General features: G+C 39.6%; 1 protein-coding gene across 41 annotated transcripts in view; it reads left to right on the top strand.

Annotated features, from left to right (window-relative positions):
- Positions 1–23,918, top strand: part of ZNF536 (zinc finger protein 536) — a 340,334-nt gene that overhangs the window by 136,671 nt on the left and 179,745 nt on the right. For 35 of the 41 annotated variants that reach the window (XM_086847041.1, XM_086847036.1, XM_086847042.1 and 32 more), the window contains one exon: positions 20,779–22,950. In XM_086847041.1, the coding sequence (XP_086703167.1) occupies positions 20,781–22,950 (2,170 nt within the window). In that variant the 5' untranslated portion in view covers positions 20,779–20,780. Of the gene's footprint in view, positions 1–9,896; positions 10,197–20,778; positions 22,951–23,918 lie in introns of those variants that run through there. The other 6 variants (XM_023934827.2, XM_086847031.1, XM_086847029.1 and 3 more) reach the window with 2 other exon arrangements.

The following is a 23,918-nucleotide window of genomic DNA, read 5'->3' as shown; positions in this document are numbered from 1 at the left end:
GAGACTCTCTCTGTATTCCACCTCCCTGCCCCCAAAAAAATAAAAAGCTGGGCACAGTATATGTTGTCTGTATTGCTTAATGCATTTTAAAAAGATGTCAACATTAATTACTAAAATGATGTACTTGCCAACAAAATAATGCACAAAATGCACAATATTTCCCAACTTCCTTCCACGTGCAGTCCATTAATTAATGTCTTTACAAAATGAACTTTGTAAGTAACAATTTAGTTTTGATTCCTGTAAAATATGATTTGGAAAGCAGTGCTCATAGTGAAGCAATGGAAATGCCAGCTGCCCTTTGCTAAAGTACATGTTATAGTTTGGAGTATGGAACACTGTTTGTCCTGCACAAGGTAAGGGAATACTGGCTAAAAGTTAGGCTACCTCTACAGAAAAGGCATTGGGATCTTGAGTGGATTTCATTCTCTTTAAATGTGGGTGTCTAATTCAGATAGATGAGATATTGGAACAGCTACAAATGGGTGAGATAGTTTGTGTCTTAAAAAAAGACTATTATAAAAACAGAAAGTGCAAGTCATATCACGTGCCAGACCATATTGTAGTCTGTCAGAGAAATGGCTCCAGCCAATACTGGCACTATTTGTTTACAAGTTTCATTTTCCTCATCTGTTGTTCTCTACCTGTGGAGTGACTTTGCATCTGCTTGAGATTTCAAGAGTATTGAACAAATTTGTCTGTTTACTGATTGAAATTTCACTTTGATTCCCTCTTGAGCTACTGAAACTTGTAACAATTAATGCTTTATAACATACCAATGACCATTGATGCTCTGCCTTATAGAAATTTGAAAGATGAGATATTATAAAAAATAAACCCTGCAAACCTTCTGGTTAGTGACATCTCCCACAAGCAGAGCTGATGCTTGCCAGTCTTAATTTAGGAAAATATTTCCACTTGGACTTATATTTAGGCAAGTTCATAACTTTCAAGCAAACTTTAGGAGTGGAAATCGAATATACAGTGAGGATAGAACAACAACATTAATGAGGCCATTGTGTGCATTCTGCTTGGTTATTCCAAAAAGTTTTCCTTGAAAAACTTTATTAAACTATGTTCCCTCCTGTACAAGAGATCTTTCAAATGAACTGATACCTCTTGATCCAAGAAAGAGCCCCTTAGGTATCCCAAAGGTATGGTCCTCAGGAGGGAAAATATTATTCAGGATGTATAGCAGCACTCAACTGATTGCCATGGAATATCATATAAGTAGAAGGCCTGATGTTGATGTTGAAAAGAGGTGACAAATAGGAATTGTTATGGGAACTTTTTGAGGAAAAGCCTGTACTTATTTTTGTTAGTGAACATTGTAGTTGCTTCATGAAATTAATAATTAACAAAGAAAAATGCAGAAATTTTATTTATAAACATTTTTGCTGATTAAAATGAGGCAGAGCAGAGTTTCACATGTGTGTGTAGATTCATGCTTTGCCCAGCACACTGTCTGTACAGAGAAGATGATTCTGTGTGACTCTTCATGTGTGTACATTGTACCTGCTCCCTTACCAACAACACAGACACATCAGTCTGAACTCAATATTTCCTTGCTTCACACAGAAAATCATAGAACAAAAATTTTTCACTACTGGTTTTATTCTCAGGAAAAAAAAAAAAAAAGAAAAAAAGTAAATGATTACCATTAGGAATAATTCCAGTGCATTGTTGTTTAGTTACTGTCTTTTCTCTGTATCACTGCATCCTCTCATCAACTCCATTCTATTGTTGATGTATCCCAAAGTGCTTTTGGTTGATGGTGGCAGTGCCACTGGTGGAAGAGCATTCCACTGTCAGTGAAATAATGCATGAAGAACTGGAAGCTCCTGGGGATATCTTTTCCATTTGAATTTTTATGTTTATTTTCATTCATGAAACCTGATATAGCCAGTCAGTAATGTCTAAGGTAGGACTCCCTGTTCTCCCTGTATTCCAACTTCATGCTCCATTGCTACTCAGTATTACTACAGAGATATTTTTGAGCAGGGAAAAGAAGGATGAAACTCTCACCAATCTGTTAGAAAAACTCTAGAACAGTGTGTTACTGTAGTTAAATGATGTGTGGCTTACAATAAAATTACACATGGAAGAAATTTTTTCTTTAAAATGTTTTGTAAGTATTTTTACACGCCAATGTTGTTTGGTTTAAATTCTGATTGTTTTTATTTATTGAAAGTAGTTTTTCAAGAAAAAAATGTTTAACTGTAGATGCCCACTTTGATTTTTGTGTTCTGTGTTAATGACTGCAGGATATGGGTAAATTAAATATTTTCCTGTGTATGTGGTCATCATTTGCAACAATGAGCTTCAGATCTCTGTGGATAGAAGTTCCACCCCGAGATCCATATATAGATATAAAACCTTGTCACTGATTCAGTGTGAGTTTGGACCAAAATTCATGAGGTTTATGGCAAAGACTATTGCCAAGTCAGTTTTGGATTGGGTCCATCAAGTATATTTTTGAAATTTGTATCTCCCACTGTTTTAAGTCCTGCATATCATGGACCTTAGATGCTTTGTGGTTTTTATTACTTACTTTTGCCAGCCTGTTGTGTGTTTGGTGGAACTTCCACCACAGACCATCCCCCCGGAAAAGTCTGGTAACTTCCCATGAAAAATCTAACACATCTTGGTAGAAATCTTGTTTCAATGCAACAAATTGCAGTTTGAAATACCTGATTTTCTTAACCCTGTCAAGAGACCCCAGGATATAGCAGTGAGTACAGATCCACAGCCAGGTTACCACTGTCAGCTGCTGTAGCTGTCTCTGTGGTGGTTCCTGTCTCCCAGCACACGAGGAGCAGTGTGTTAGTTCAGCCCTAATGAAACCAGTGAAATTTGGCTTACACTGGAAGCTGTGCTAAGTTTACACCACATTTGCCAAGAGCATGTACACTAAAAATTACTGTGAATCAGTTAACTTGTGCTAACGTGTTACTCTGTGATAAGTTGTGGTAAACCAATTTTCTGATCTTCTGAATCCGTGAAAGCAATGCTGAATGTAACTTGACTTTGGATGGTTATATTTGAGCGGAGGGAGCTCAGTTTCTTGCTGTTTGTTATTAGCTATAGGAGCCAGGATGAGATCAGAGTTCCATTGTGATAGTAGTACTGCAGCCAGAGGCTTGGGGTGTTATTTCAGTAAATTTATCAGTCTAATTCAACAAATTGATCTAAAATTAAATACAAACAAACAAACAAAACGACTTCTAACCAAATTTAAAAAACCCAAACAAATGAGTAAAAATCACAAAAGGTTAAGAGTGACTACAGTGCTGGTAGGGAAGTTATGTTGAGATAATTTTTAGAGAAGAAAAGGGGGAATGAACACAGTTGTACAGGACAAAGTATCCAGTGGAAAAAGCTCATCCAGCTCTCCCTCAATGCATTTTGTTTCAAGAGAAGTTGCCTGTTGCATAGGGATTTCATGATACCAGCTCATTCCCACTTAGTTTCAGGTATTTGAAAACAATCACATTGAAATAGATTTTCCCCATTTCTTTCCCTCTCTCTGTAACTGTTATATTTGTTACAAGTTCTTCAAGAAAACTGAAAGTAATTTGTTCTTTGACACTTGTGAGAATTATTTAAAAATGTTGAAGGAAAACTGGTACTGTAAAAGGAAGCAGAAAACTTCGGTAGTTTAGGACATATGTGACTTTTTTTTCCTTTGCCTTTTTCATACTTGATTAAGAAATGTACTTGTTTAAGAAACAAAGTTGTCTAATAAACATATTAGTAATGTTGGAAGTAAGACATATTTTCTTAAAACATTGGTGGAATTATTCAAGATGAGTTGACTGTTGTGTAAATATGCCCTTAAGGTCAGGAGGACCTTTGGTTCCGCTGCTGTACAAATGCCATTTGCATAAGTTCAAATTGTCCAGGTCCAGTTTTCAAACATAACCAACTTTTTGGCAGCATTTCAGAATTTGTAGTTACATTGCTTTGGTACTGATATTTGGACTTTCTATTTTTCACGCTTCTGTTTCTATTTAGTAGTTTTTTTCATATTTTCTGTGAAAGATACAATTGAGCATGATTAAATCTTCCTTCTGTATTTTATGGGATAGTAGAGAGTCACTTTCAGCCTCTTGATCAGAAGACAGGAGAAGCTGACTCCTGTATCCATAAGAAACTGCGGAAAAGTGTTCTTCATCCAAATTTTGATTTCAAGTGGAGCCCACTTTTGCTCTTTTTGATTTAGTACTGGGAAAAAAAAGAAATCTAAAATTATTTTTGAGGCTACTGAAAGGCTTTTACCTGAAGAGCAGCAGGAGATGCTTTTCTCCCAGCTGGACATTGTGCTGAACAGTCAGTGGTGTTTCAGCCTGGGAATGAGGAGGATTCTCCTCCTTGACCAGAATGGGGCCAAGGATCTGCAGAGCATCCTGTGGTGTCCCATGCTGTTTTCTGCCTCAGCACAAGGCACTGATCAACATCCCCACAATGGTGATTCACTTTGAGTTACTCATTTAGTAAAGCTTCAACTGCTTCATAAATTAAGGCAGACATTATCATTTTTGAGAAATCTAACAATAACAGCCTACCAAATTCCAGAGAATAATAGCAATGACCAACTGTGCAGGTCAGAGGGGCTGTGAGTGTGTATTCGTGAGGACTTCGGCTCTCCTTTGAGAATTTCAGACAGAAGCTTCTATTAAAGTGCAAAGTATTGTTATTATCTTTGTCCTTTATACATATTTAAATAGTACATGATAATCATCTCTGTGAACTCTTAACTATTCATAAAGGTGGCTGTCAGTTAGAGGCCTGAACCAGTACTCCAGATCCAAATACTTAAAATGATAGATCATGTTGTAACCTTCTGAGAATTATTCATAACCTTTGTGTAGGAGGAGTTTCCTTTTAGGAGACAGGCTTTGCAGATGATTAGTTAGTGGGGAATTTAATTGTTCTATTGGGGTAATGATATCCAAGACTGGTGGAGAAATTTTGCCAGCTTAAAGTAATTTTTTGAGATTTACCCACAGGAGGAGCAAGAGGCAGGGGAAGATGAAGGTAAAGGGTTCAACCACCATCCATTCTTCCATTAACATTTTTTGTTTCATGGCACAGGGAGTCCCTACAAAGTAGCTCCAGGTTACAGCTTCAGGTATCTGTGTGCCCCTTGCTACCCCCAAAGAAAGGTTAAAGAAGTATATGAAATTAAAGTTGTATGGAGACAGGTTTGCTCTGAACCATGAAATTTTGAGAACCTCATACATGTATTTTGCAACTCAGTATTCAGAACAACTACCTAATTAGCACAAAAATTTAGCTTGGAGTCTTCAGGTGGAGTGTAATGGAATGTACATTTTAAACCACAAAATTTCCAGTCTCTATGGCCTTCCCAAATATCTTCTTCTTGGGCTCTTGGACATTCTTTGGCCACTTCTCTTTGACTCGAACCTGAATTTACTGAACATAGAAAACCAAAACCAAACACACCTTTCTGACTAAAAATTAAATCAGAAACCTCATACACTGACAACCCGTGCAAGAAGTGTCTACCTTGGCCTGCTGCTGGTCAGCTGTGAGCTCAAAGCCATGTGTTCCTCTTGGTCCAGCATCAGAAGAGGCCATCCCAAATACCAACAGCCCCAGGAGAACAGAACAGAGACCAGACAGGTGTGTCTTTCCTTCCACAGGAGCATCATCCAGGACTGTGGGGTCTTTGCACATTTTCCCAAGGGTTTTCCAAAGTTAGAGCTTTTCCTGTAAAACAGGAGAAGGCCTTGGAAAGAGCAGCCTGTGCATCCATGCTCTGATAGGCTGGTGTCCTTCCTGGAGAATTCCACTCATCCTGATTGAGGGAGATAATGTACTCCCTCCTCTAGTTTATTTTACCCTCTTGGTATGCAGAGTATTCTTTGTTAATCTTTCTTATTTATTTGAATGTTAATTGGTCCTTGTTAATTTGGTTTTCTGTGCTGGAAACCAAGGTCAACAATGAGTCCTTCCACATTAGCTCTTAGTGTGATTGCAAGGTAGTGCAATGCATCTTGGAAAAAAGTAGAAGGAAGCCTTCCCCCTGTTTTTAATGTAACCTTTGTGTTAGGTAGGTTAGGGAGGTTGAAAGAGAGAGAGAAAATGTATGTTCAGCGCAGACTGAAGGGGTCCTATTGATTGAAAGGGACTGTTAAATTAAAAGACAGTTGTTTTGAAAGCAAAATATCACTTGACCCTGAAGAGACAGGCAATTGCAGCCCTGGGGTTAGGTATAACAACAGCGCTGGTTTTGCTGTGGGAATGCAAACAGCAGGCCTGGAAAACAGATTTAGTTTTTTTCTGCAGCTTTGTTGTTTGTATATGCAACTTTCAAATTGCTGTTTTTCTTGCTCTAAGAGCAGTCTCTTCTGAGAACACCCTTCTTTTGGGCTGGAATGGCCATTTTATGAGATAAAAGTAAGAATTTTTGTCTAAACCAGATTCTGTTCCATGGGGCAAAACAAACAGAGCTATCATAACACTTTAAATAGTAATCAAATATGTTTTTCTGTTTGCATTCAAAAAGGTGGAAAGGTAAGTTGACAAGATGAAAGAAGGAACCAGATTTGTGTATCCCCCCCCTCTCCCTTCCCCAGTAACAGGTATAGAGTTTTAGAGAAGACTTCAAGGCAAAAAGAAAAAAGCATAGAATATACTGTTATGGTGTTATTTTTGTCTTTCATTTTTATGACAACTTATTTGTACTTAAAGGAATCTTTCCAAAGAGTTAAGAAGCATCATTAAATAAAGACTGTGAAATGTGCAATATGGCTTATTTATTTAAATGTTAATTGGTCCAACGAACACTTCTAATTAGCTCTATATTTGCTTAGCAAAAAGTTTTACAAATTCCAATTGTGAAAAGCAGCTATTTTGAGCTGGTAAGCATGTTGCAGAATCAGCTATGATTTTTCTATAGTTCTCAGCCCTTGAAGGCACAATTTAATTTTTCATGTATGCATACTAGCAACGGTAAACACTTGCGAGTGTAAAGAACCTTCTTTAATTAGCTGCACAACAATTAAAGGATTCACAAACTAAATTGAACCCTGTCTCTGTGCTTACTAGCTGAATTCTACCACCTGTCACAACAGCACTTTGTTCAATCTGTTATGCAAAATCATTATAGCAATATAGCTGAGGAAAAAAAAAGAGAAAACAGCAATTATTTCTTACTTTTCTCTTGAATGGGTTATTTTGGGTTATACTGATGTCAGGTTCATTGAAGCTAACCTTTTGAAATCTGTAACAGCATAATACTTATATGGCAGGCTTAGAATAGCTAGAAGAATATTTTGTTTTACCCTTTAAAGAGCAAGTGAGGCACATCCTGAAAGTACTGTACTTTCTCTGATCATTTGGAGGGAAAAAAAACCCACCAAAACTGTGCTAACTCCTGCAGCAGCCTGTTATTGCTCTTTGTCAGACAAAAAAAATGACCAACATCTAATTGTACAAAATACTCTTTTGTTATTAAAGCTTGTAAGCCAGTAAGAAAACTAGTTTTAAAACCCACAGGTTTCCTAAAGTGGAAAGAGCTGCACTTTTAGCTTACCTGTCGTAGCTTCTGACATTTGTGATTATTCTTCAGGCCCTGAAAATAAAGTAGCACATGAATACAATCTATAAAATACTGGACTTACTTATGTGCTGACTTTATTTTTCCTTCCAGCAGAAGTGCTTATAAACGAAGAAGTTTGCATATTTACAGAAGACCCTCAGCTCTCATTTTGATTGCACCCCAGTTCTGAAGGGAGCCCAAAGGACCAGGTGCAGCAGGACACCAGGGGCCCTGATTTGCACCCCCATTCACACCTCCTGTACTCCACAGGCTCTGACAACTCCTGGAGACCTTGGGGTGTACAAAGCTTGGGACACATTTCACCCCTCTGCTTCCTGGAGAGGCAGACCCCCTGTCCACTCATCTTCCTACTGTTTTGTGCTGAGCAGAATTGGAGGGCACAGGAAGAAGCTGGAAACTTGTGAAAGGCCAGCTGGGAGAGGAGGTGGGCATGGGGCAGGAAGGTTGAAGGCCCACAGCAGTGCCTTGGGTCCCCTGCACTGCTGGTCCTTGCCCCAGCTCTTTGCAGGGACAGTGAGCACCCCTCCTGCTCGGGCTCCTGGGGAAACCAGCACCTTTTCGCTGTGTAAGGGCTGTGAGCTTGCAGTTAGCAAGGAAGACCTGTTTAGGTTTCTCTTTATTCCACTGTGACAGCTGACAGGAATGTGCACCTCGCTGCCAGCTCTCCTGCGGGAGAGGCACAGGTACGTTCTGTGCGCGCTCAGCAGAGCTGAGGAGCTGAAAGCGAAGCTGCCTGCTGACAGCTTCCTGAAATCATATCAATAACATATTGTTAGCTCTTGTGATTGAAGCTAAAAGAGTCTGCTGTTGGATAAAGGATACATGATACGGGCATTTCATAAGCTAGGGATAGAAATGAATAACTCTGCTCATTCACAGTGCTTACATTTTTTACAGTATAATTTTTATACCATTGTCATTTTACAATAATTTTGGAAAATCCAGAAAAAGAACAAAGAAGTTGTTTAATAACACTGTGAGTTTTTGGTTTTTTTCTAAGAACGTCATTAGGAAAATTAAATTGAACAACAAAAAATTGGGAAAAGACTTCTTTTTTTGCTACTTAAAAAACCCCCAAAAACAACAGAAAAGAAATCTGCAAGGAAGCCAGATACTTTGATTAAACATGACTTAAATTCTTAGATAATTTTGCACTGAAGTATGAGAAGCCACAATTTGCTCTATACATCTACTTCCTTCTTTCTCACATCAAATAGGAATAGTTAGTCTATTCTGAAGTATAAAACTAAGGAGATGAAAATCCTTTTAATTAGAAAGAGGTATAATGATTTCCATATTCCTAAATGTAGGTGCAAGGAGCTGGAATTCAGAAAAACAAGATTTTGCTTGGGCAACAGATGCAATACCATTGCTCGAGTAGGGATTTTGTATGGGAACTCCTGAATGCTCTCAGCTCTGGAGCATTTGGGATTCAGTCCTGTAGGAAGAGAATCTCTCTGGTGGTCCTGTTGCAAGCAGTGGGAGCCTACTCACTGCCTCCCATGGCCAGGTCCTTGAGCCTGAGCCACCAAGCCTTTCCCCCTCCTTTTGTCTGGCTTTGTGTTTTGCTGGAGTTACCTGGATTCACACTGGTTTGCAGCAGAGAAAGTTAACATTGAATGAAGCTTTACACGAACTGGAGAAAGTGAACACAAGCTTCTCATTTGCACAGACTTTTCAAGAGGCTTGAAATAGTTTCTCTGAGAGTTTATGGCATTTATTTGTGTGTTGTGTTGAAATCTTGCAGTAAAGCACTCCCTGTTAGTCCCTGGACCTTCTGATAACAGCAGTAGCTGCTGTCAGCTTGCTGTGGGACTGAAGGCTCCTGGGATCCTGTCAGTCACTCGAAGGAGTTTGGTCAGAGCTGTACATGGCCAGAGCTGGCTGCTAAGGATATATTACAGTCAGCAGAGTCCATCTCCCACCTGACTTTGCAACCGTAATTGAACTTGCCAGGGTCTGTCATCCTGTGATTGCATTTATCAGACTTTCTTTGTCAGCTTTGTTACCACTGGCCTATCACCATGAGAGGCTGTCTTTTCAGCCAAGGGCCTGGAATGTTGCAATTAACATCAAAATTATTTAAAGGATTTTTATCCTGCAGCTAGCTTTGAAATGTTATTGTATTTTTACAGTATTCCTTCTCCCCACAATCATCTATCTGCCATGTGCCCTATCCCAAAGTGCCCTTTCAAAGCTACTGTGCCCAGATAAAACAGGGCTGCCCAAACAGCAGGTGGTGCCCAGCTTGTTGGATCCTGAAGGCCATTGCACTTAAACATGTGTCCTATTTCAGTATAGTCAGTGCTCCCATCTCTGCTTCCCTCAGACATGCACAAGGTGTTCCTGTGCCTGATCCTCCAGGGCAAAGGGAGGAGATTCTCTGTTCCCTTCAGGGGCTGCACCTCGCTGCAGCCAAGAGTACTGCCACCAAGATGGGACATTTTTTTTGTGGTCACTTGTGTGACATCTTTGTTACTCTCTTGGTTTAACTGCAAAACTGTTAAAACAGTAAAAACAGTAAAAACTGTTAAAACAGTAAAAACAGTAAAACAACTGTTTGGTATCATCATTCAGACGAAGAGGCAGAATAATCTCACTGCGACAGGTAGGATTTTAAAAGCAGCTGGGAAAATACAGGGAAATACCCCAAGTCAGTTACTTTTTAGTATAGATGTTCCTGTTTGGGATCATCTTTCTCCCTCTGAAAGAGCAGTGTGATGTACTTGTTTTTGCTTCTCTAAAAGAGCATAGGATAAAGAGCTTGTTTTCTGGAGATGTCCTGATCCCAGGGTGTCTGAGCAGTGCAGTGACTGCTAACCACACCCTGGTAACCTGAGCCACTTAGACCAGTGGAAAAGCAGCTTAGGAGGTACAAGTTGGCCTTAGAGCTCCCAGCTCTGCTCTTGTGCTCATGACAGTAATCAATTAATAAAGTTAAATGACAGAAGCAGTGATATATCGGTAAGAATATGGGCAGAACAGAACACCAATGGATTAAAGGGGATTTGTGTTTTCTTCTGTCTCATTTTACTTGGTGATAAGTAATTTTAAGTACATTTTTTTATGGCCCAGTCTGTGTGGTGTTTCCTCATCTATCTTTTCCACTTAATTCTTTAACAAGTTTTCTTTCTGTTTTTTGGGAGACCACAAACACAAAGGGTGTTCTGAGAAATGTTTGCTCTATTTTTCCAGAATCAACCTGCTTCCAGTGTCCCTGCCTATTTCAACTGCATCTTTTACTCCATTTCATTCCACTGAAATTAAGGCTTTCTCAGCTTTATCCTTTTTATTTTTTTTTCCTGGAAATTAGTATTAAACTAATATGATGAGTAATGACTCATTGTAGCCACTTGTATCTGAGAATCACTATGACCATCTAAATTATGTGTGGTACTTTTTGTCACCAAGCCCATGTGTTATAGGGAGAAAAAAAATAAATCAGTTGGATTGAGGGAAGAAAAAAGATAGAATTTGGAGATAGAAGGCATTAACAGTCAAGAATCTCTGTTATTAAAAAAAAAAACAAACCCAAACTCTCTCTAGTATTTTAACAAAAAGAGACTTTTATGCTGACTGGTTATCCATGAGTTAAAAAAACCAGTCTTTTCAGCAGTCAATTATGTTTGATAAAGGAAAGCTATCTGCCATACTGGACCAAGCAATGGGAATCAGAATTCTGGATACTGTCCCTGGCTTCTTTACAGAGGATGAGGCATCTATTTAAGTCAAGATACAGGGCAATCTTTTCCCTAAATGAGATATGGAAATGATCAGTTAGGGATACTTACTTCTACAGTGCTGAAATTCTGAAAACTTGGTCCCTTTATGCTCTTTGGGAGCACTGAAATTGGGGAAGTTACTTCTGAATTTCTACCTGTTCCTATTTCCATTGTATTAAGATGTTGGATATGTCTGTACCCAGCAATGAAACATTTAGTAAAGGTGTCCCTCTCCTCTCTGATTGAATTGATCACAGTGTGCTTTGGGGTTCCATGTGCTGGAGGCCTTTAGGGAATGCTGGGGCAGGAGCTGGTGGGAGTATCTGCTGGGGAAGTTTCAGCAGCTGCTGGGGGAAAGGAGGAGCTCTTTCCACATTTGTAGTGTGGCCTTTTATGCTTTTCATGGGGGTGACTTTTTAAAATTTTTTTTTCTTAAATATACTGACTTTAAATCAGTAATTTATCTTTACATTCTCTCTACATTCCTCTCTTTTGTTCCCCATTCAGTATTTTTGGAAATAAAATAAATGCTGTTGTATTATATATGTACTTTAGGAGTACATATTGTCACATATGTTCTCTCTCATGTGCAACAGGTTTCACAAGGTTTAATGTATTAATCTTTCTTTTTCTTTAAAACATTTTCTTAGGCACGTAGTTTCTGTCTTGATGTCATCACAGGTAGCCCATATGCTTAGTGATGCATTGTTTTGTCTACAATCTAACTCAATAGCATGCAATTTGGAGCATCCTTAATTATCCTACAAACCATTTTGTGATAATGAAACCAAATATGGTGTAGACTTGGCTGGCATCTCTGTGATATTGCTTGGCATACCAAATATTTCTGTTTCAAATATAAATTGGTTACTGCTTCTTCAAAATATGCATTCTATTAATTAAATCTATACTTGAGACATCTTCCCCACACCCCCCAAGCTGTTATAAGTATTCTCTCTCTCCTTGTTCTGTATGCAGATAGGGTTGGGTATGGGCTCTCTAATTTGACAAAAAATAGTCTAACCTTGTGGTCTTTCAGTCCTACAACTACAGTTGAGTGTGCAGTGTCTTTCCATATAACTAGGTCTTTTGTTCCACTATAGAAAATTACTTAATTTGTTAGAGAGCTTTTTTTTTTTTAAAAAAAAAATAAGGTTTAACTGTAACAGTCTTTACCTAATAGACCTGGGATTGCAGGGAGGTGATTAATGTGAATTAAAGGATCTCTGTGACACAGGACTAAAAGACAGAATTACGGTGCTGTTGTTGTTGGCAATCCCACTCATGCAATTTAATTCCTTCCTAAACCAGATTTCCAGCATTTTGCATAAAGTTAAAGGAAAAGTCTAATTGGGCCACAAACTTCTTTTCTAAACTCTCCCTATGCATGGATGCTCTGTTTATGCGTTTTCCCTGGCAATGTGTGTCTTTGTCCCTTGAAATCCATCTATTTATTGCAGTGACACCTACTGCTGAGAGAGCTGATCCGCAACAGGCTCGGATCCTGTTAAACTTGGCCAACAAGCAGTTCGTGACTCAACCAGCAGATGTTTCTGTGGCTCAGGTCAAAGGCAACTTATGGACTCGCGTTTTTTTGCCTTGCTCCTAGCATTAAGTGCCAGGAAAGTCAACACTAGGTACAGACAGTTGACCTGACCAGTAGCAGGAGGAACTGAACCAGGGCCCTGAGGATCTGCAAAGACCAAAGCATTAGTCTGTTGAGCCACTGTGCTGGCTACAGTCCAGCAGTTTCAGACAACTGACTATCTGATTGCATGCCTGGATTTTAGTAATGATTTTACATACTTACTTGATGATTTGTATCCAAGCTTATGCTTCTGACAGGTGCCCTTGTGAACAAAATCTCGCTGGGCGATCACATATGAATATTTCACAGTCAATCATACTTTGATCTTTGGGACATATGTGCATTTGACATTATATTTAGATGCGCACAAAATCTAAGTCTAAGCCTTTGTGAAATGAAAAAAAATCATCAACCCAGCATTACAGTTTTGGATTTAAATTGTTTCAAACTGTGCTTTGAGTTTTGTGGTCTTAACTCTTCTTTATTGATCTCTTTGTAATTGGTTCAGGGGGCCTGATCCTCCTGTCTTCACCCAGTTGAAATGCTCAGCCTTTTATCTGGAACTTTCCTGTGTGAGGAATGTATGTTTAATAGGGTCAACGTTATGTATCTTTTAATATTATATAATAGGTTAAAGCATTGCAGACTTCCAGGCAGTCCAGTGCCCTCAGATGAGAGCAGGAGATTCAGAGCCCTTTCCATGCTGTAAAAATGACAAAAAATGAAATAATAAATATGCTTTGCAAAGTCTTCCAGGCATTTTATTATTTTATTTGTACTCTGTGATGGTAAAGTGGTTCATTAAAAGCTTAATTTTAAGGTTTCTTCAATCTGATGTGGATGCCAGTTAGATTAATTAAAGTGAATGATCAGATAGGAGCTACAGGAAATTGATCAAATTGGAGAGGGTTTAATCAGTTGTATACATTCCAAATTACATGAAAATAACAAATTTACTTTAAAAAATGCTGTTTCTAAAGTAACGGAAGCTTTAGTTTAATGAAGCATTCCACAAATAAGGCTCCAATATGAATTTTGGTATCACTCTTATCTTTACTTTTGCCATTGAAAGATCACTAGGAAAAAAAAAAGTAAAATGAGAATCAATGTTTATAAGCTAAAAAATAATGATCCCAGATGCAACCAGTGCCTGGAAAAAAAAAAATCCTGATTTTTTTTTTTTTTTTTAATCTACTGAACTTTCAGTACCAATTATTTATCTTTCTCTTCTTTGGATCTGACTTCTTAAGTATATGCAAGTGAAATAGAATAAATAAGGAGGAAAACAGATTTTGTGAAGTCACATGCAAAGTAGCAATAAATCAAACAGCTTGTCTGCATTCTTCTAATCTTTCTATTCTAATCTGTGAGCGAGATTTATAAATGACCTCTCTTCTCCTCTGTGCTCATCTTCCTAGATTGTGATCACAAACAGTTCACAGTCCTCCACTCCATGGGTGCTACCAAGCAGACTGTTCTGGTGATTTATCTTCCACTGATCAGTTATCAGTCCCAAGGGCTGTGCTAACTAGAAAGTACCCTGCAGATGTAACAGGTATTTCAGAAAGCAGCTCTCTTCCCAGCCCAGAGCAAAGGCACTACAGCCTCAGCAGACCATTTTCTGTCTGCTAATGACTTTTGAAACTTCAAAATCCCTCTGCTAACCCTTCTTTAAGACATAAAAACTGTTGTGGAATGAGTTGGCTCTGTTGTTACTAAAGGAGTACTTTGTTTTGGAATCAATAAGCAGCTTGTTTAAATATCAGCGCTACAAAGCAGCTACAGTTTTGTCAAATGCCTTCCCGGCTGTCCCCTGCGTGGTCCCGGCTGCTGGAGGATGGGTGTTGGTGTGGGGCTGCAGCCCCTGGAGCCTCCTGGGCTGTGGGATGGAGCAGCCCTGCTTCCCCCAGAGCTCTGGGCAGGCTGGGCTCTATCCTGCCTCGCGCTCACTGCGGGTTACACGCGCTCTGCGACGCCTGCGGAACCTCAGCGTGCTCCTGCCGCTAACACTGATCACCAATTACACAGCTGGCCTTAACAATGCTTAAATAAAAACAAACAGATAGGACACCTTACCTGTAGGCCAATGCTCTTTTTTTTAAAGATATCCTGTTATACTCCAGAAACCATATATTTTCCTGATATAATTATATTATACCCCAAGGAACAGGACAACTACTTAACAAAAACTCCTATGAAGTCGATGCAATTACTCTATTTTACATAAATAAAATGAGAATAGAATCTGGCCTAATGTTTATTTCATTTTATCAGACTGGATAATGCTGTCCTGGTGGCATTAAATACAGCTGATCTCTCCCCTCCCCTTCCGTGCACACGTTTTTGTTAAAATCTAACTATTTACATCTACGTCTCTTAGTATTGCCTACAAATCAGTCAAAGAAGAGTAGGTCATTTATCCTGCCCTACTGTTTATATATTAATCATCTGACAAATAAACTGCTCAGTATCCTACCCACCTCAGTAATATTTGTGATGTAATTTGTTTGGATGCCCAAATGTCACCAGCGTTGATTGTAAGAGATGAAAAAAATGTACTTGCTCAGCACACCAAGCTCTGGGCTAAAATGTAAGCATGAAATCTCTGGTTTATTTTTGTAATAATGTTTACAGCTGTTTAATGACCCTGAAAGGGTTCAGTAGTCTGGTGTTCTGTATTTCTTAACAGGAGTGTATTATGCTTATAACAGCCTTAGTTCAACTGTTTCTGCTGCAACAATAAGTACAATATTTAATAAAAATTCAATATATATTCCGATCTCAGCAATACCTGTTTACGAGTTGCTAAGAACTGAAACAGTCTGTATTGGAGTATTTAGAATTTGCCAGTGGACCACAAGATAATGTAGATATATGTGAATTTCTCTAGCTGGAAAGATAAATACCAGGTCTATATTCTGAAAGCATAAGTAACAGTGTGTGTAGCTCTAACTGCTCAGAGGATCAGGGCCAGAGCGAGCTTGTTGTTTAAACACGTGAGCTTGTAAAGCATTACTTTGCTTACTGAACTGTAAATCTTTTAACTAACCTAATCTAAGCTATAATAACAGCACAACAGTGGCTTTAAAATGACTGTTTTCTCTACAGCACTGAAGAGGGGACAGCTTCAGTGTGTGTGTGTGTGTGTGTGTGTGTGTGTCCAGCAGGAATGAACAGGTGTAAATAAGAGCTGAATTTGGTCCATCTGTTTACAAAGATGACAGGTGTGTGTCTGCACATATGTGTCTGTATACAGATATGCATGTGCCTCCATATGTTTACATGTGTGCGTAGGCATAGATTTATCTTTAAATTCTGTCACTCTGCTTGCCATATTTATTTTTTTTTTCTCTGTTTCCAGCAAGAGGAAGCTCAGCTTCTCGTATTACATTAATGTAGTTGTGATGACAGGCATTTCTGGTGTCATAATTGGTTTTAAATTCCAGTAATCCATTTCAAATAGTTAAATAAAATCTGTGTGTTCAGTTGAAATGGCTAAAGCCAGAACTTTCGCTATTGATATCACAGGAAATAGTCTTGAGGGCAAAAATGTGAGTGAAATCAAAATAACTATTAGTATCATCAAAGGGACTTGAATCCAGTCTCACTGTACCTTTATGTAGGAGATGAGAGAGAGTATTTTTGTAATATCTGTATCCCACAGTGGGTCTCATAAGCCGAGCTGCTCCTGCACACTGGGTACAGGGCATGGCCAGATGGTCTCAGAAGGTCGATGTGGTGCTTCCCAAGAGTGCTCCTGCCCTGCCCAGTGCCCTGTGAGCCCAGCTGGGCTGTGGCCTGTGTATGCAGCAGGGTCAGTTCGGGGGTTTTGGCCACAGCAACTCACTCAGGCAAGAGCTGAGGGTTTATTTAGGTCAGAAGGGGCAGCCCACAACAACTCCTGATCCCAACACGCTCTGTTGAGGTGCCACGTCTTGAGGGACAGTCTTTACACAACATTGGAGATAATTAAAGGTCAGAAATTCACTAAATAAACTTCAACAAACATATTTGGAATTTCTTAACAATCTCAAATTTGATTTGTGGTTCATTTTGTAAACATTTGTTAACTACAGAGAACATTGTGCTTCTGTTCCCAACGCGAGAGATGGCAAAACATCCTGTGCTTGTCTTATATGAGAGATCAGGATCATGAAAATAATGTGATAGACTATATCCTTAAAAATTGAAAGCTAGATGTTTTCCCTATCATGGAGCATCAAAGTAGCACTTATAAATTGACATTTCCAGATTTTTTATTTTTGAATTCCTTGACACCAAGGTGGGTACCGTGAACTGCAGGAGCCTCACTGGGGAATGAAAGCCCCTTACCCCACCTGGTGTCACCCTGTCTGGCCATAGATCTAGACAGGGATGATGGATAAAGAGGGAGAGAATGAAATTGCTAATTTTTTTGAGAAATTAGGCAAATTAGATTGAGTTATCTAATTCATAGTGGAATGATGGATGAGGATGTGTTTTGTTTCTGTCTTGCATGTGGAAGATGAGATTTTGGTAGGTTTTGCTTTGAAAGAGCTAAGGGATACCAAGAGTGATTTCTGTGAAAGCTGAACAGTAGCAAGGTCCCTGTGTTCAGAGAAGCTGTAACTGGGCATGGCAGGAGGAGAAATTTCACAGGCCAGTACTTTCAGTGCCATGGTTATACTCTACAATGACACCAGGCTGGAGTGAGGAAAAGAGGAGACGACTTAGAGCCAGAGGAAGGAACAGGCCTGCAAGAAGCAGGGGCAGATGAGGGGGAAAATGCAGTTTAAGTGAAGAATGCACCTTGAGATTGTGGTAGCTGGATCCCAGAAACTGCATGGCTGGTCAGAGTAGGCGGCATTCAGAGCTGGTTGTTGCTCACTAAGCAGAGGCTTTGCTGACCTTTCTGCATATTTAATCAAAAATGTTTAACATTTCCCATGCCAAAAGAGCCATGTGGAGGAGTTAGGCTCCTCTGACTTGATCCAAAATTATTAGTCTTTAAATGAGAAATTATGGATTTGATATTTTTCTATTTTATTTTCTTTCACTTATTCTCTCTATAGTCTACATAATATATTTCTGTATGATTCTAGGAGACAGGAAATAGCAAAAAGGGAAAATTGGAAAACTTACCATGTTCCAGCTACAACTGCTGTTGTTACTTTATTAAAGTTATATTTGAAAAAGAGGCACAGAATAACTAAAATCTCAACCACAACTCCCCTCCCCAATCCAAATAACCATGCATTTGAACTGATGCTTAGGGTTAAACATCAGAATTAATAAATTCCACTGGGATCTGTCAGGATTTCCAAACTTCGATAGAGCATAAAATGCTAAAATTAACTGCCCAAACCTTTCTGAGCATGTAAAAGCACCAGGTCCTGTTGAGATCAGCTGGAAAAATATGAAATTTAGACTGCATTTTTGAAGCTGTTATAGAATAATAATTCACAAAGACCTTTCTAAACCTTCTTCAATGTATGTGTGTGTCAGCACATGCTATGCATTTCTGGAATTGTCATGTTCTTGTTTGCCAACATGCCTTGTTTAACCATGGTGGGAAGAAATAACACTCCTGGGTATGTGGAATCCAGACAAAAAGTCGATTCAGATTTTGGGGTTTTCTCTCATGTTGTTATTTGGGAGAGTATTTGTTATTTTTTTAAGAAGTACAGAGGCAGATATTCAAAATCTCGGTTAACTTCAGGCAATGTCAGACCTAAGGACCATAAGTCTTAAGTTGTTTAATTAATCCTTTTGAACATGAAACTTGGTTTGTTGCAAAAGTTAAACAAACTTAAATTAAAAAAAAAAAAAAAAAAAAAAAGTTGTTTGTGTGTACCCACATTTTGAAAGATTGTGGTCTTGGGTGAACACCTGGCTTGCTTGATTATGTTCTCCTCTACATATGGAAATCAGACACTGTGAGCTAACCTTAATTGGAGTTCTTTTATATACTTGATTTCTTTAATATTTTAATAAATAATAACATTGACAGCATGCAAATAATGGGTCCCCAACATGTGACCTGATTCGGGGGACTGTTAAATTTCAAAAAAGATTTGCTATATATATAGGCAAAATTAGGTAGCTCATGTTCTTTTTTTAATATACATGAATATAACTCTTTCCTGTACTTCTGACAAGATCTGCATTGTGTCACAACCTCAGTCATCCTGTCAGGACCAGAGAGGTCTCCCCTCAAAGACCTCCCATGCTTTTTTTTTAGGCCCTGATCCTGCAAATACTTAATCATGTGTGGAACTTTGCTTTCAAGAGTCACCCTTTGAAGTCTACTGGACTGCTCCCACGAGCACAATTACATGCATTTTAAGTATGTGCCAGGTCTGGACCTTGAATTGTCTATCAAGTGGCCACTGTGAAGCTGTGTGAGGAATGGTGTCCACCCAGGGTGTGCCTGGAGCCTCTGTAGAAGACACAGGGAGAAAAATGCTTTTGGCTAAAGCCAAAGAGAGGGTTGACCAAATTAATTTTTAAAGAACCTATAGAATTCAGTAGTTTTGTGAGTGAATAAAGTGTCAAATCACTCCACTGAACAACAAAAATCTTAATTGTGGTCTAATATAACCTTATAGCATCATATAGTTTATGAATTAGTTATGTGAAACTTTATATTTTAAACAGAATTTTATAGATACATTATATCTGTGTAGAGTAGAGAAGTGGCAAGGATGGATTATTGTGGACAATTATGCAGACCAGAACAGAGCACTTGTGTTTAACAAACAGCTTTGAATTCTAATTTCCTGCAATATACATAGTGTAGCTACAGTTTGTAGTCATTACTGTGTATTAGGAAAGTTATTAGAATTCTTAAACTTGTTGAGGCTTTCCACAACACCTTCCCCAGATTTTAATTGGTTTTATCTAGTTCCATAAGAGAGCTCTTTAAAACAAATCAAAGTGTCTTAAATCACATGTCTTACCCATCGAAGGACAGAGATATTCCTTCTGTAATCTGGCAAGTTTTCCTAGGAACAGAAATCTGAAGGTTCTCAAGGATGAATTAAAAGACTTGGCAGAAGATAATTTATGTGCCTTTTGATGGGCTCAGTTTCAAAATGACAAAATAACAATGTTTTGTAACAGAAGGGTTAAATCTTAATCTCAGAGGTTTACAAAGCTGCTAGTCGCAGTCTCCTTAAAATTTAATATACCTCGTTAATGCTTACTTGCAAACACTGAAGGATTTTTATGATTATAATCATGTGTTACAGCACCTAGTACTGTTTCTAAGCAGCATACTAATCAGCTTAATGAGATATTACTGCACTTTTTGTTGACTAAAGCAAAATCCCTTTTATTGTTCTAAAGCTTGTCCTTTATTTTTTCCCAAAACATTATCTTGTTTTATTGTACACCAGTAAATATCATACCATCCGTTTTTTGCCAAATCATAAAACTATCTTTCTCAATGTAGAATGTGTAATATATTGAATATGGTTAATGGAACCGAAAGTTACAAATGGATTTCTAATTTGGGGGTTTTTTTGCTGGCTTTTTTTATGAAAATGCGAGAGATGCATAAGATTTCTTTTTCTATAGATTTAGAAATGCAGACAGGTGCAGTTTCACAAGAAGGACAAGGGAGGTGGTAAAAGCCTTTACCCCTTCTGTAGTAATTAGATTTTGAAATTGTCGCATATTTTAAAGTAGTAATTAATAGTTCTTGGTACACGTGAAGAATGAGTACATGTATGATCAAAACTGTGTAGCACAGTTGACACTTAATACTCTTTTAATAGTTTTTACACTAATTCCTTTGCATTATTATGAGTAGGTAAAACGTAAAATGCAAATTGTACGCCAGTGATTCAATGCTTGTAACTCTTTCCCAGTCTGAATCTAAAATATCTTCTGATTTTCAGAGATGGAGGAAGCTAGTTTGTGCCTTGGTGTTTCTTCAGCTGTGCCAGAAGCTGACGCCCATCTCAACAGCACCATACTCAATGGGCAATATTCAATGAGTCAGAAGCTGCACCAGATCACTTCCCAGCTCAGCCATGCCTTCCCGGAGCTCCAGAACAGGCAGAACCCTGAGGAGAAGGCGTCAGTGCCACTAGAAGACAAAAGTCACATGTCCATAGCAAACCAGCCCATCAGCAGCCAGATGGCCCTGCTGGCAAACCAGCTCAATAGAGAGGTTGATACCAGCTTGAACGGGCGTGTGGATCTGCAGCAGTTCTTAAATGGACAAAACCTAGGGATCATGTCTCAGATGAGCGACATCGAGGATGACGCCAGGAAAAACCGAAAGTACCCCTGTCCCCTCTGTGGGAAACGCTTTCGGTTTAACAGCATCCTGTCGCTGCACATGCGAACTCACACTGGAGAGAAACCCTTCAAGTGTCCCTACTGTGACCACCGAGCAGCTCAGAAAGGCAACCTGAAGATACACCTGCGTACTCACAAGCTTGGAAACCTTGGCAAAGGTCGTGGGAGGGTGCGAGAAGAAAACAGACTTTTACATGAGCTGGAGGAGAGAGCGATTCTCCGGGACAAGCAGATGAAGAGCAGCCTCTTGCAGCCACGACCCGATGTGAAAGCACAGCAGCACACCCAGCCGATGCCGCTCGCAAACTGTAACTTGTCTGTGCCACCTAACCACAACACACCTGATATTTCAAACCCTGTTCCCTCTCCAAAGCCGGTCAGTGTCCAGGAAGAAGTTGTCGCTCAGACAGCCGGGTTCAGATGCACGTTTTGCAAAGGCAAGTTTAAGAAGCGAGAAGAGCTGGACAGGCACATAAGGATCCTACACAAGCCTTACAAGTGCACTCTGTGTGACTTTGCCGCCTCGCAGGAGGAGGAGCTGATCAGCCACGTGGAGAAGGCTCACATAACTGCAGAGTCAGCACAGGGCCAGGGCTCCAATGGGAATGGGGAGCAATCCACCAATGAGTTTCGTTGCGAGGTGTGTGGCCAAGTGTTTAGCCAAGCCTGGTTCCTAAAAGGCCACATGAGAAAGCACAAGGATTCCTTTGAACACTGCTGTCAGATCTGTGGGAGGCGATTCAAAGAGCCTTGGTTTCTTAAAAACCACATGAAAGTTCACCTGAATAAGTTATCTGTAAAGAACAAATCTCCTAATGATCCTGAAGTACCTGTCTCCATCAGCAGCATGTCCCAGGAAGCTCATGCAAATTTGTATTCAAGATACCTGTCATGTTTGCAGAGTGGGTTTCTTCCTCCGGACAAAGCGAGGCTAAGTGAACAAAATCAAATCTACAACAAAGGAGATATGCCCATGAAAGAGAAAGAAGTCTTGGGGAAGCTCCTTTCGCCCATTTCTGGCATTGGCCACAGTATTGCCGAAGGGGATAAACATTCTTTATTGGGCTGTCTCAATCTGGTGCCTCCTCTGAAATCCAGCTGTATAGAAAGGTTACAAGCTGCTGCCAAAGCAGCAGAGATGGATCCAGTAAACAGCTATCAGGCCTGGCAGCTTATGGCAAGGGGAATGGCCATGGAACATGGCTTTTTGTCTAAAGAGCAGCAGATACAGCGCAGCCACGAAGACACTTTGGCAAATGCTGGAGTTATGTTTGATAAGGAGAAGCGGGAGTATGTGTTAGTAGGAGCAGATGGCTCTAAGCAGAAAATGCCTGCTGATTTGGTTCACAGCACTAAAATGGGCAATCAGAGAGACTTGCCAAGCAAACTAGACCCTTTAGAAGGCAGCAGAGATTTTTTGTCACATGGTCTGAACCAGGGACTCGATTACAACTTACAAAGTCATGGAAACATAAAAGAAAAGCCAACCGAATGCCCGGACTGCGGAAGGGTTTTTAGAACATACCACCAAGTGGTCGTTCACTCCAGGGTCCACAAAAGAGACAGGAAAGGAGAAGATGAAATAATTCAAGGTAGCCTTGATGAGCGGCGTGGGTCTGGAAGTGATCAAGAGTCTCAGTCTGTCAGCAGGTCAACAACACCTGGGTCCTCTAACATTACTGAAGAAAGCGGAGTAGGTGGGGGTCTCTCGCAGACAGGGAGTGCTCAGGAGGACAGCCCTCATCCTTCCTCACCCTCCTCTTCAGGTATGAAAACTTCTTCTTCCCTCTCTGCACTGAAAGCTACATAGCTGTATTTGAAATCACAGCAGTAAAATAGTTTATGCATTCTCTTGTCAGGTCGTTTCCTCCAGTCCACAGGGATGTGGTATTATTTGCCAGAACATCTGTGTTTGGGTTCCCGCAATGCCTTCGAGGTTAATTCTCTGCTCACCCTTTTCCCCTCCAAGGGCAGGTTTCCAGCCTTTCAGCTGACTCCTTCCCACCGTGCAGGCTCTGAGCAGCCACCAATGGCTATGTCGCTTCCAGGGCCTCTCCCTCCAGGTTTTGGAAGGTGGTTTTCTCCTCCTCTTCTGTTCATGGTGTCTCTCTTGCAGATCCTGCCCCGTGCTCCATGTGAAAGGGTGAGGAAAGATGCCTTCTTTGAGCCATAGCTAATAAACTGCATGCTGGCTCACCTCTCTGATTGCCCTCCTTCTGACAACCATGTCAGTTCCTTAGCTATGTCCTTGTACCTGGCCACCAGACTGATCAGAAAGAGATTCAGGAATACAAATTACTAACCTTTTGACAATCTTCTAACTTATGTGCAGATTTTAACATGTATGAAGCTTCCTGCTTAGTTCACATCCATTTGAAAGTACAAGAAAAATAGAAATCAGACTGAAACATTTTAATTGTATTGTGTGTCATGTTAACTTGCTGTGTATAAAATAGCAAAGCAGATAATATTTCATTGGAGATGTCTATAAAATATTGAGCTTCCTGGTACAATTTTTAAAGTTACTAGCCTATGACTGCTGAAATAAAATCTCCAAGTAATAACAGGTAAGATTTCTGGCCTCATGTATATTTCCAAAGTCACTTACTAATGGATAGTAAATTGAAAGTTATATCTTCAGCCCTTTATAAAGCAAGCACCTCACTAATACTGTAATCATTCTGCAAGCCTAACAACAGAGGAAATCATGCCATAACAAATACTCTGTTACTAA

Source organism: Cyanistes caeruleus, chromosome 12 (genome assembly GCF_971803275.1).
Source record: "Cyanistes caeruleus chromosome 12, bCyaCae1.hap1.1, whole genome shotgun sequence".
Taxonomy (NCBI): Eukaryota; Metazoa; Chordata; class Aves; order Passeriformes; family Paridae; genus Cyanistes; species Cyanistes caeruleus.
Note: the sequence above shows the minus strand (reverse complement) of the source record. Positions and strands in the feature narration are given on the sequence as shown.